This window comes from Euwallacea similis, chromosome 24, assembly GCF_039881205.1.
Source record: "Euwallacea similis isolate ESF13 chromosome 24, ESF131.1, whole genome shotgun sequence".
NCBI classification, from domain to species: Eukaryota; Metazoa; Arthropoda; class Insecta; order Coleoptera; family Curculionidae; genus Euwallacea; species Euwallacea similis.
This window is the reverse complement of record NC_089632.1, coordinates 155,379-168,182: the sequence shown is the minus strand read 5'-3', so window position 1 is coordinate 168,182 and position 12,804 is coordinate 155,379. Positions and strand designations below refer to the sequence as shown.

The 12,804-nt window shown below is 31.0% G+C and overlaps 2 protein-coding genes across 5 annotated transcripts; one reads left to right on the top strand and one right to left on the bottom strand.

Moving 5' to 3' along the window:
- On the top strand, positions 1-5,046 carry LOC136416696 (uncharacterized). 4 transcript variants are annotated; one of them, XM_066402000.1, is made up of 3 exons: positions 1-268; positions 3,993-4,205; positions 4,262-5,046. In XM_066402000.1, the coding sequence occupies exons 2-3, from the start codon at positions 4,099-4,101 to the stop codon at positions 4,548-4,550; spliced, it is 396 nt and encodes a 131-aa protein (XP_066258097.1). In that variant the 5' UTR covers positions 1-268; positions 3,993-4,098; the 3' UTR covers positions 4,551-5,046. The 4 variants fall into 4 exon arrangements, with proteins under 4 accessions (XP_066258097.1, XP_066258098.1, XP_066258096.1 ...); XM_066402001.1 differs by lacking the exon at positions 1-268 and adding an exon at positions 3,745-3,950 and having other exon boundaries at positions 4,004-4,205; XM_066401999.1 differs by lacking the exon at positions 1-268 and adding an exon at positions 3,746-3,950.
- A 3,581-nt stretch (positions 5,047-8,627) lies between these two features.
- Ufsp2 (UFM1 specific peptidase 2) lies at positions 8,628-12,773 on the bottom strand. The gene is made up of 10 exons (XM_066401990.1): positions 12,652-12,773; positions 12,434-12,578; positions 12,077-12,379; positions 10,651-10,905; positions 10,327-10,590; positions 10,041-10,190; positions 9,858-9,985; positions 9,354-9,495; positions 9,011-9,115; positions 8,628-8,950 (listed from the first exon to the last, which is right to left on the bottom strand). Exons 1-10 carry the CDS (start codon positions 12,688-12,690, stop codon positions 8,739-8,741), a joined length of 1,743 nt encoding a protein of 580 aa, XP_066258087.1. The 5' UTR covers positions 12,691-12,773; the 3' UTR covers positions 8,628-8,738.
- Between the last annotated feature and the right edge of the window lie 31 nt (positions 12,774-12,804).

The following is a 12,804-nucleotide window of genomic DNA, read 5'->3' as shown; positions in this document are numbered from 1 at the left end:
TGCTCCAATTATTCATTATCTTTACGTGTGTTCGACATAATCGTCATATTCGGTGACTTTCTGATAACATTAGGTATAATTCCTCCAACTTTCCTCGATCGGTATATAAGCAATAAGTTATTTCTTGTTTAGATAAGTAAGTTTATGGCAGAAAATCGTGTTTAATTTACAAAGTCATAAAATTTGATAATAACCTTATTAGTCGGCGTACTTTTTTGTGAATCAGTTGTTCGATATCTTCTGACTTGAGAGGAAGCAAATTTTTTAGGTAAGTTTATTCAGAGACATATATCTGAATGCACATTTTATATTTTCATTTTTAGTACTTTTTGAATAAGTACCTAACTCTTATAGCTATAATTGCACCTAATATAAACGCAGCGTGTCCAAGACGAGGATTTCTTGCCTAATAATATGTAATTTGATAATAATGATAGAATTAGGTAAATTTAAGCAATTATAATATTGTGGAAATATGCAAAATGCCTCTGAAAACGATGCCACAAATTTAGCAACAAATTCTAAAAAAACCAAAAAGACTTCACATAAATATATATCGAAAAATGCGCCCTTTTCCGAATACAGAGTGTAAAAAGTTCGTTCCTGAGGATGTATTTCAATTAATATTTAGGGAACAGTGATTCCAAACAAAGAATCGGTTGTGTTTTATATGTATGTGCAGAATGTCGCAATTTTAATACTATAATATACAGAGTGTTCCTATATATCATATATATACGGAAGGGGGTAATTCTTTAATTTATTTCATTACTAAAAGTTCATATAAACATAAGTTCGCAAACGCTTTGTTATTTATCTATAAGATGTTCAAATTTCAGAACATTTTCAATTTTTCCCTTATAGCTCCTACAGTTTTTGAAATATTTAGCTAAAATTTGGAATATAGTTTACGCTGTAGGACTTACATCATTAGACATGCCAAATGGTTTTGATATTGGTACTTTTCCAGAAGTCGTGCCCTCTTTTCTCCCCGTAACCTTTTTCACGGTGCGCCGTTGGTGAATTTTAAAATATAATATGAAATTTTTACTTTGTTTAGAAACATTCTGGTCTCTTGTAATTTTCTTGTATCTGCATCTATTATGAAGGAGAAATAAAGTAAAAAACGATTTCTGTAATTCGCCAGGTGAAATTAAAATTTATGATGGATAAACAATTATTTATTAAGTAATCCTCTATTTTTAAGAATTTTAAATGTTTGTTTGGAATTATCTGTTAAAAATTAAAGCTTGGATGACCCTAACTAACAACCTACATATCCCCAATAACTACAAATCTATTTCATGTTAACATGTAATTAAAATTTCAAAGTCAAACGTATTTTAAGTCGCATACGTTATTAGTGAACCTTTTTTTGTTGAGAGCTGTAGATGTCGACTCTCAATTATTTTTTACATGTAATAAAAAATTGTCAGTTTTTCTATTAAATTGTCAATTAAAGTACATACAAAGTTGTTCGGGTATTTTTTATGTACTCCCCTTTTTCTCCTTTCATTGCTACCACAAGACAAGCATATCTATTTATTTTTTAGGTTTCCCACAGAACATAAAAAGTTGTGATAAAACACAAAATTTCATTAATATATCTCGACACATATACACATTCCTTAGAAACCATCCCCAAAAACTAACGTTCCACATCCTGTATAGTCAAAACAAAAAATCTTTGTATGCAGTCATAAAATGCGTGAACTTAGGAAGCACATCTCTAATATTTCTTTTCCATTTTAAAGTACATTGTTAGGGTGTTGAATGTACGTTTGAAGCTCAAACATATGCTTTACAAATATCCTTTGCAAATATCTGTATGTCAAGTAAAACAGCTTGCGTGGAGAGAAACTTGATGTTGCTCGTATGTTTCTGTTAGTAAACTATTATGTGTTTGGTTTCCCACTTAAGCAATACGAGGTGGCAGATTCATGTTCATTACTCAGGAAATCGCTTAGATGTAGCCAAAGGAAAATTTGCATCTGAAATGCGGAAATATTGATTTATTACAAAATTTAATGTGGACTGCGAAAAAAAACAAAAAGTACTTGATTCCAGAGAAAGAATATGATTCAACCGAATCTAGAATTAAAAAAATTAACTTTACGTTTCATATGGATCAGTGTGCAAGATGGTACCTAGCAATTGTCTTTAGCAACAAAAAAATAATCAATAGATACCTCGTTGGTGACACTGAAATGAGAATTTATTGCCCCGTATCAATATTACGGCAGTGTATTGATGACGCAGAGATCTATTGATTGGACTATATACGGAAAACGTTGCATTTTTCAGTGCAACTTTATATAGTTTTCGTCTTATTTTGGGGCCTATAGAATATGTTGTCAAGTTTACGGCATTACTTTTAGAGACACCCAGTACATTAAAAGTGGTTTTTAGATTTAGATTTTTTTTTTAATATTCATATAAATGTGTATTACTTTTCAATATCCTTAGCACTCAATACATTTTTCCTAGTTTCCAAAAACTTCTTCATAACAAATATTTTCATTAAACTCATTTTAGCAATTGAGAATTTTAATCATGTAAAGTATTTTAAGATACCTTTTCACGCATTTAAAATATTTTTAGGTACGTTGTAGGTACGTACGTACGATATTCTCGTGCTAGACATATCCTTATCTTAAGTACACTTAAACGTTGTAGATATTAGTGATAAGCTGAAACATATGAAATAAATCGTTAAAATTTAAGAGTCGAAGGAACATCGTGTTTTTTTCAAAAAGACGCTTCTATTGTAGTATCAAACATTTTAATTGACCCCATTTCGCAAAGGCAATAGTTATGCAACTGTTAAGATTTTTGCTGAATGACACGCTATGCTTTAAATGCATTTAAATGGGAGTGAACATTATTTTTACTCCGAATTTCAAACAGTTATACAGCTCTGCCGAACGAGCACATTGTCACATTTTATCGAAAGAAATGTCGATCTGCATCAGATGAGAAAAAAATAGCTCTTTTCATTTAAAAATGTTAGTTTCGTGGTTATATTTTATTTTCCTCTTTCTGAATTTTGAATGGATATTTATTTCTGCTTAATATGGACCTACAATTATGTCAATACCGCATGGACTCGATTCTAAGCAAGAGGAAAAAATCGAACGGTGCTTTTGCAGCTATGTTGGTAAATAATTTGGAAACGGTTATAGATACTCAAAAAATGCATGGGGTAAAAAAATTCTAATTTTAATTAAAAATTTCAGCTTCAGGAATTTAGCCGTCAGAGGCGTGCAACAAAAATGTTTGCGGCAACAAAAGGCCAACCCCAGAAAATATATCACCTTGTAGGTCTTAACAACGATTTCTTAAATTTAATCGTGTACACCCAAGAACTGATGAATTAAAAAAATATCGCGAAAGCTCAAGTAATTATGAAGCAAAATTTTTAAAAAATTTGAAATTCTAAAATCCTTTTTCATAATGAATCGCTTACGAGATCTTGTTTAAATTGAAAATTGAGAAGTCATCCTATTTTAACCTAAAGAATCGTCTCCAAAAATAGAATTAGAGTATTAGAGGCCAAACCAACTTATGAATATAAAAATCATATTTATCCATTAAATAGGAGGTTAAAATTAATACTACAAATATCTACCTATTACCTTATACTGCATTGATGTTTTTTTTTCATTCGCGTACTTTCTTAATCCAATAATTAACAATTCCTATAAATAGATCGATTGGCTCCCTGTTGAGGTTTTATCGGTTTATATTGATAAGATTATTTTTACCCAAAATAATATATGTGAACATCATAAGTATCGGTATCGGTGGCAGTTTAACTTGTTAACGTATCACACTACCTGTCTAATTTCTCAATACAATAACATACCTACTAATATGTATACATAACCATCACTGCAAATCACTGTAAACTAATTTCGATATCAAATTCCAAGAACGTTGTTTCAATCATGGTAAATTCTTAATAACAACAATATAATAATTTCTCCGGTTAGTTCTGTTTCAGTTTGATCCGTAACATCAGTGCAAGTTGTTTGCTGAGATTGGGTGACTTCCTCTAACCACTAATTTGGTTTAGTCGAGATAAGAATATGATTTAGCATGGCAGGCAACAAAAACAGCCAAATTAGTCTTGTAGATTTTGTCATTTTGCAGTTTTTTTACGCATTCCATAGCGTGTATAATGCTATTCTGTCGATATTCAGCTGGTAAGTATTTCTAGTTGTTTCCCGAGAAAAATAACTCAATTTGAATTTTCTTACAGGCAGTTTTGGCAAAAACAACCAACTCAAATTGCTCCATCAACACTTCCGCACGAGAAACGCCACTTCATTCGGTTATATAAAATAGAACCTAGAGCGGAGGGTGAAAAGCCTGTGTGTTACATGAAGGTCATCGAATTCGACAGTTCGTGCCCTCCAGAAGAAATAAGGAGAAGGAAATTATCATACGATTTTCAAAGTAGCCAACAAATTATGAATTATCGTCAACATCAAAGAACGAAAAGTGATAACGACCTATCCCGGATCTGTCGCAACAATTTGCGATATTGATATTGCACAAATTGAATCTTAACATAAGTATCTTGAAATATTTGATAAAATCAAATCAATATTTGCGATAACCAGCATTAATGAAGACTGATCAGTATTTTTAAGGTATGACAGTATTTTCTACTAATATTCTTACCTATGTTATTGTTGTAACACTTGAGGGCATTGAATCTGGGGAAGGAATGTTTGCTTTATGCATCCATTTTATTAACCTGTAATATAATTAAATGACAGTTTCCAGATTAAATTAAGTACTAGATAAAATGTGATAAAAAGCGAACACAAATTAATATTGCTTGGAGTAAATAGTATAAAACTTAAGGTCACCAGCAACTCATCAGCCATTGTACAGTTAATCCCTACATATTCATTTTGAATTGAATATTTATTTTCTGTGAGAAATGGTTTAAGTTTCGAATTTTTAACGTTTATGTTGCATAAAAATCCTAAACTCGACGGTATCAATTGTAATGAGGTTTATTTATGATAGACTTAATAAATTTAAGCATCGTTGGATAAGATAGTTGACTTTTCTTACAATAATTTCCACAAAAAGAGGTACATGTTTTAGATGAACACCAATATAGTTTCCTTCAATAGCTTGAGGACGGATAATTGCTCCTATATGCAATAAGGTATCAAAATGAATTTTTGACCATTGATAAGGGTTAACTATGGACGTATTGAAAAATGATTTTATCTATACCCCTTCTACAACGTGCTATTTGGCTGAATAGATATATAGGTGATTCTGGTTAGGTGATCAGATATAAATTTGATAGATGTGATTCGCAACTCGTAATATCAGCACGATACAAATTCAACTAACGACGAATAGCATTTTTATTGACCCGCTTACTATATATTTTGCCAATATCTCTTTACAGTAACATCTGTATTTCGCTAAATAAAGTCAGTAAATATGCTGTTTTTTAACTTCTCATTCCAAGTTGATCACTTTGGTAAAAATTCAGTAAAGGGGTCAAAAATATTTACAAAATATGTTTTTATATTATCAATATTTAGTTATTATTACAGTGTGCAAGGTAGGTATCTAGTATTTAGGAGACAATTTCGCTAATTATTTGATAACCAGACACTCGCAAGTTGCAAACATTGAATCCACAGTTCGCGGGTGTTAATCCTATTTAGCGACCGAAAAAACGTAGGTCGATTCCATCTGGATGCATTTTTTTTTCATTTTAACTATTGGTCATAGAAAATAAACTGTAAAACTTAGAATGGATTGTCCATATATTTCTCTTGGACAACTGTGCATTCGGACCTCGGGATCGTATTCGAAACTTTATTTTCGTACGATATCCACCCTTGTTAACTAAATGCAAAACAGGGTTTAGTTAACAAGGCGTTTTGACGATAAAAAAATACATATATACAAAAAAACTGGCGCACTGGATGTAAGAAAAATAGTATACATCATTCGCAAGAAATTTTCTTAATTTAATAGCTACTTCCTTCGTTTCTTATGTGAATAACTATAAATATAGCGACAATAACCATCTTATTACATAGGAACTTTTGAAACAGGATTTTATTAACAATCTAGTGAAATTTGAATACATGGTATTTGAAGACTGAAACTATTCATAATTTGCCCACATTCAAAATGTATTTCAATTTAGTATTAGAATAGAAGAAAATATCATTGTCCGTGCTAGTTGTAAAAATTGTTATTTCGCCTGAATCAAACGCTTCAATCTTCCACTTATATTGCCTCTAAGGAGAAGCACAACTAAATAAACTGTGAAAAACATTTTTCAACCATTGTTACCCACATACTTGATCGATTTCGGGTTTATTTAATTTTTTTTAATTCTACAGGCATTCTTAAGGTTACAAATATTTTCAATTTTATGAATGCAAATCATGAGTCTTTTGATTTTTGTTCACAGAATACTCAGCATATTTACTCACCCATGACTTTTTTGCATCTTAGATTTTTGGATATAGAAAAAATAATCTGTCTTTTAAAAAAGCATAATAGAGTTAAATATTCATTTAATATTTATCAAAATATTGTCTAACGTCCATTTGTTCATAGTATTTGTACATGAAATTAGAACTTCGCCGAACAATGATTAAAATGTAATATTAAAATAAAAAATAAAAAGAAAATGTAGGTACAGGGTGTTTTGAAATTAAATTAAATTACTCTTCTGTGCCCTCCTGAAGTGAATTCAAGATCCACCAAATAAGGTCCGGGACAAAAAGATAGCCTATGGTACTGTTTTTAATTGCTTGCATATATTTACATTGTTTATTGATAATTATTTACATATATCCTTTCCTTTACTAAAATACAAGTCTTTTGTTGATTTGAGCGTTGATATTATTTTTATTGAGGAATTGATGTTTAAAATTAGATTAGTATTGCGACAAAAAGATAGCACACTTGTTGTTTATAAATAAATATTGCTAAAATTCAATGGTGTAAATAAGTGTATTCAGTTTTGTTACTGCTATAAAACTGAACACCTTTAATGGGTCGTGCAAGTTGCTTAAAACCCTCCGAACGTGCTATCATTTTAAGAATGAAACATCGTAAGCTATCCATTTCTAAATTTTCTAAAAATGCAAGAAGATGAACAGTTATTTCTAACTTTCTCATGAAGTCGGAAGGCTAGAGAAAAAAAACATCAGGTAGATCGTCGGTCTTAACCAGCAGGCAAAACTGGACAATTTTGAAAATTGCTTCAAATTCAAGTTTAACAGCTCAGGAAATTGCATGAAAGGCTGTAGTCCAAACCAATATAAAAAATGTAAGTAGAGTTATTAATGATGCCACACACGTGAAGAGAAAAAATTAAACGAATTCCTTCCCTTAGTAATAGTCATAAGGAACGTCGAAAACAGTTTGCTCTTGACCATATTCACTAGAAAGAGAAATGGAGGAAAATATTATTTTCAGATGAAAAAAATTCAAAGTCGACGGTCCTGATAGTTAGGCATACTATTATCACGACCTACCTAAAAAAGAAAAAATGTTTTCGAAGACAACTTGGTGAAGGAAGTGTGATGATATGGGGATTCATAGAATATAACAAGAAAACGGATATAGTTTTTGTTTCCGGCAAAATGAAGAACAGGCATTTTCTAGTATTAATAGATACTCAACTAAAAAAAGTATTCAGAAGCATTTCCACATGAAAACTTTGTTTTCCAGCAGGATAATGCCCCAGTACATACAACGAAAACCGAAAAGGATTTTTTCAAAGACAAAAATTATTAAGTTCTGCAATGGTCAGCGAGGTCCCCGAATTTTAATATCATTAAAAACATGTGGAGGTAACTTGCCAGGGCTGTTTATAAAGATTGCCGATAATTTCAAAACACACAAGAATTGAAAAAAGCTGTCTAGGAAAAGTGGGATAAATTATTACAAAAATATGTTCGTTGCCTCTACTATTCTCTACCAGATCGGATGGCGACTGTAGTGGAAAATAGAGAAACATATACAGGATACTAAAGAATTTTTTTCATTTTTCTTATAACCATTTTTTAAGGGTTTATAAAATTTTTCTACAAAAGTGCTATCTTTTAGTCCCACCGAAATTGGATTTTAATTCAATCTTTTCATAAAAAAAATTTCAAAAGAGACCAAATTAACAAAACTTAACTTAACAAAACATTTTAGTAAAAAAAAGAATATTTGTTCAAAAATATCGATAAGCAGTCGATATAGAAACGAACAATCAGAAAATATACCATGGGCTATCTTTTTGTCCCAGGCCTTACATTACATTTCAAACTTCGGCTGTTCTTGGACCTAAAACGGCACCTTATCTTTCGCTATTTTCAATAAACATTAGGAAAAATATGGCTATAACCCGATTAAAATCTTTAAGCCCCATCCCAATAAGTTTCAATACTTTCAACAAGAAACCGAGAATTCGGTAAATATCCCAAAAATTATTTCATATGCTTCGTACTATTTAGTTGTTAAATTTAGTTTCAAAAGCAGACAATATTTGTAACTTACTACTGAAATTTAAAACACAAAAATGACATCAAACTTGGCTGTAATAATGAAGACATTTATCATATCGTTAATTAATATAATCATTGAGCATTTAGTATTCTTTTTTCGCGCATTATCCGCCCTTGAAACGGTGCTATTCGCTTTGAAACATCCAGTATGAACAAATAACGTGAAATATACTACACAGTTTAAATTTCCCTTGGCGCCTGGGGCAAGCACATATTATAATAAGCTCTCTTATCCCAAAACTCCACACTCTTCCAACCACACCAGCCCTTGTTTTGGATAACATTTAAATCTTCCCCTCCCGTGTAGTGAGGATCAAGAACCAGAAACTTCAAGATCCCAGTTTGTTGGTTGTAATCTACACCGAGTATTGTGTGCGCCAGCACTCCACCACCTGTAAAAGATATGTAAGTGATTATTAATAATCAAAATATTAAGTTCAGAAGAAACATACCAATCATAACAGGTGTTCCCTGAGTTTCAAAATGGTTCACCAATTCTGGGCCTTTAGTCCCCATTTCCTCACCCGAACTGACGAAAAGGATTTTTGACGTTACGCCTGTCATAAAATAAGAAAATTGCAGTCCATTAGCAAGTTGAGAAACACGTAATTACATATACCACAGGGCAAAAAGTAGTGACGTATCCAAACACTTTAAATTTTCAGCATTGTGAAGCAATGCTAGAAGTAATAATTATTACTCATAACGATTTGATTATGAGTCAATAACAACAAATTTATAGAATCGATAATAATTGGGGGCAGGCTTATTTTACAGTGTGTAACATATACTAACCTAATAAAGAATTTAAAACATAACTGACTTCAGTCGACCCAATCCATTGTCTGGAATCAATGAAATTACTTGGTTTGTCGCCCATGTCCACCAAACATTTTTGGATATCTTTGAAGGAAGGTACATCACGATCAATATAACCCTATAAAAGAAAAAATAAGGGTTTAAATTAACAACAGTGAAAAATTATTTTAAAAAACCTATATCCCCAAAAAAAATATTTCAAAAAATCCTTTACTATTAGATCTAAACAACGAAGTAAAGTTGAAAATAGAATTATTTCATTTCGTTAGTTATTTTAGACAGTAACTCTTTCTAAAGACACATTGCATTACCCTGTTATACTGCCATTGGAATCGATTTTTCCAAATTTCAAAGTCTTTAAATTGGCCAAATAAATGAATAATCTGGCGACAATGGTGTAAATAAATTTCACATTAAAAAAAACCACGTGAATAGGTACAGGGCGTTCCAAATTATATCACCAGGACATCAAGCACTAACCTGTAATTTAAACCATGAGACCAATGTTTGGAGCGATCTATAAGCACATCCCCATCCATTGTCGTCCATTTTATTTTGGCAATAGTGATAATATTCGTAATTCCCTTTAACCAACACTATTTTGCCAGCTAAAACAATTAAAATTTTAAGTTAAAAAATAATTTCTTGGAAAAGAATATTTACCATTGTTTGTGGATTTTACTCCTTCATGAACGTTTAGTAGAGGGTCACACGCATCACTTATTTTACAAAATTGGTACCTATTAGACTTCCTAAATATGGGTGCCGATTTTGGAAGCAATAAAGCATCATGTAACATCTCTCTTTCTTTTTCTTCAAATACACAATAAACACAGTTATAGTTTGAAAAGGCAGTTATTTTAAATTTTTCACTTTTCAATAATTACTGACAATATAAATAATAAATTAATTCGAAAAACAAGAACACTTTTAATATATAATCACTTACTCATATTTTCCTCTGAAGAGTTAAAAATTATTCTGGTTAGGAAATGACCGCATGCTGTAGGGAAAAAGTGCAATGTTTCAGGTAAATCCACATTTTGCCTGATAGTATGCACTTTCAGGTATTGTTGCAATACACTTTCATATAATCTCAAATATTTAATGACCCCTTCCAATAAAATGTCATATAACTTTGAAAGACTATTTACTTTACTTATTGTAGCCAGGAAATCTATTTTTATGGGAATGTTCAGTAGATTCAGTGCATCTAGAAATGTAGCACTAGATGTTATAAGTTTTTTGCTTTAACTGATTGAAATGAACATACTCTTATTTACAACAACAATAGGCGAATGTCCTTTCAACTCTCCATTAAGTGAATCATGAGTAACTCTTTTCAGCATATTGGCTTTAACTATTTCCATGGACTGACGGTATTTCTTCCTTTTTTGTCCTCCTTCTCCATCGGCATCCTGACAAATCTCACCAAACGTCGGATCACCAGAAAGGCCAACAATACCGTTTTCACTATCACTTGTTACAAGGATTATGTTTGGTCTGCATAATGTATAAGCCATTACTCCTAACAAAACATTTCAAAATTTTAATACACATATGATGATGTGAAAAAAGAAATGATTTATTGAAAATATTATTCTTTAAGAATTTAAGAAAGAATTGAATCATTTATATAATTCTTTTGTATAACATGTTACTATGGAAATTAAGCAACTTTTTAAGTTAAAGATTTCCTTCTAGTAAAATAATCATTTTTTTTTGTTAAAAAAGTTTATCTATAAGTTTTTTAAATCCTGTGTTATGTTGATTTTTTATAAATGGTACACATTATCTTAGTGAGTTCGATTTTTTTGACATTTCTACATGGTTTAAGATAAGAAATATTCATGTATCAAGTCACATTTTTGGGAGTTCCAAAATATACATAATTCTTGAGAGAGCTACTTCTAAGGTTATGTATCCATAAATTGAGTAAAATACTACGGAAAATTGTTGCTTGCAATTTTTGTCAATTGGTGGGTTGAACTATGTAGTTATTCTCATTTTTGGATTTAAAAAAGAGTAATTCTAGACAGAACCACTTTTAAACCTATGGGTTGATAAATACTAAACTACCTAAAAAATTGGCCAAAAAAGATTCAGCTTTGCCATTGGAAATCACTAGTAATTTTGGAAATTTTTCAAATTTATCTTAAGAACAAGCACTTATATATTTGTTGAATGCTCGTATTCTAACATTGACAATTTTCATGTTAATAAAGTTTTAAGATTCCAAACTTTTTGAGTTTTCTTTATAATCTAACCTTTAGGGCCCACAGACTAGCAACTTTTCATTGGTGAATAGTTTAGTTAATTGTTTAATGACATAATGATATATGTGAGTGTACATATTCACTGATTTTAAATCGGCTGACAATGATAATGTACCTCAATACAAATAAACTAGTGATCAACTGTATACTTTACAGTCTGTTGGGAGCCTTAGTGTTCTTTATTACATATATACATACATATTTTGATTGAATCAAGAATGAAATCATCACTGAAGCTGACCAATATGAGTAGGATACTGAATTTCTAATCTGCAATTTGCGAGTGCATGAATCTGACATAATGTATATTAGTGCATTTTGGCTAGGACAAAAAACACCAAAAAAAAAAACTGGTGATTAAAACCACTATGGCCAAAATTAACTCAACTCTATTATTCAAGTTATTTTAGGTTTAAAACTCACCTGAAGCCACATGCTTCCTTAGAGCTGTAAAACTTTCACTGATACTTTGTTCATTTGGCTCAGCAGTAATAAATAAATCCCCTTGTAATCTCACATGACAAAACTGTGAATATGCCTCCTGTTGAGTAACCAGTGTGTAAGAAACTTTTGTAATTTGGTTATTACACACGAGATTACACTGGACATCATTTTGAATTGTTAACTTAACAGATATAAGAACTGGGTTATCTGTAACTTCTACTGAGGAGCATTTTTCAATTAACTGTTGAGAGTTATAACTGTCAGAGAATGCTTCAAAGACTCCTGTAATCAATTATGGGGATACCATATGTTTTATGTTAATTCTCAAATACTTACCACAGAAATCAATTTCTGCAGGCAAGGAATAACTGGGAATTGTGCCAGATTCATTTTCCAGCTGCAACCCTAGGATAATAAGGGTGTGTTTTGCAAATATTCCAAAAAGTTTGCCCGAACAAGAGTCATTGAGAGTTTTTAATCGCTGAGAAGTTAAGAAGCAACATTAGATATGCATAATAAGGGAGAAATATAAAGGTAAGAAAGACTTCACTTACTTCCAATACTGTGTGTAGAATTTTTATTTGTAACTTCATAATTATTAAATTATAGACGATTTTAAAAGTTTATTAGTTCTTTCGATTCAAAATAGCCAAAATACAAAGAATAAACGACAATTAACTAATTGACAAATATTAATTTGTCAAAGA

What these genes read in the sequence shown, in the direction of transcription:
- LOC136416696 (XM_066402000.1), top strand. Translation starts at nt 4,099, where the DNA reads ATGGCAGGCAACAAAAACAGCCAAATTAGTCTTGTAGATTTTGTCATT. An exon ending in ATTCTGTCGATATTCAGCTG is followed by an intron (nt 4,206 to 4,261) that starts GTAAGTATTTCT and finishes ATTTTCTTACAG; the next exon opens with GCAGTTTTGGCAAAAACAAC.
- Ufsp2 (XM_066401990.1), bottom strand. Translation starts at nt 12,690, where the DNA reads ATGAAGTTACAAATAAAAATTCTACACACAGTATTGGAA. An exon ending in TTCTACACACAGTATTGGAA is followed by an intron (nt 12,579 to 12,651) that starts GTAAGTGAAGTC and finishes TTAACTTCTCAG; the next exon opens with CGATTAAAAACTCTCAATGA. An exon ending in TATTGTTGTTGTAAATAAGA is followed by an intron (nt 10,591 to 10,650) that starts GTATGTTCATTT and finishes CTACATTTCTAG; the next exon opens with ATGCACTGAATCTACTGAAC.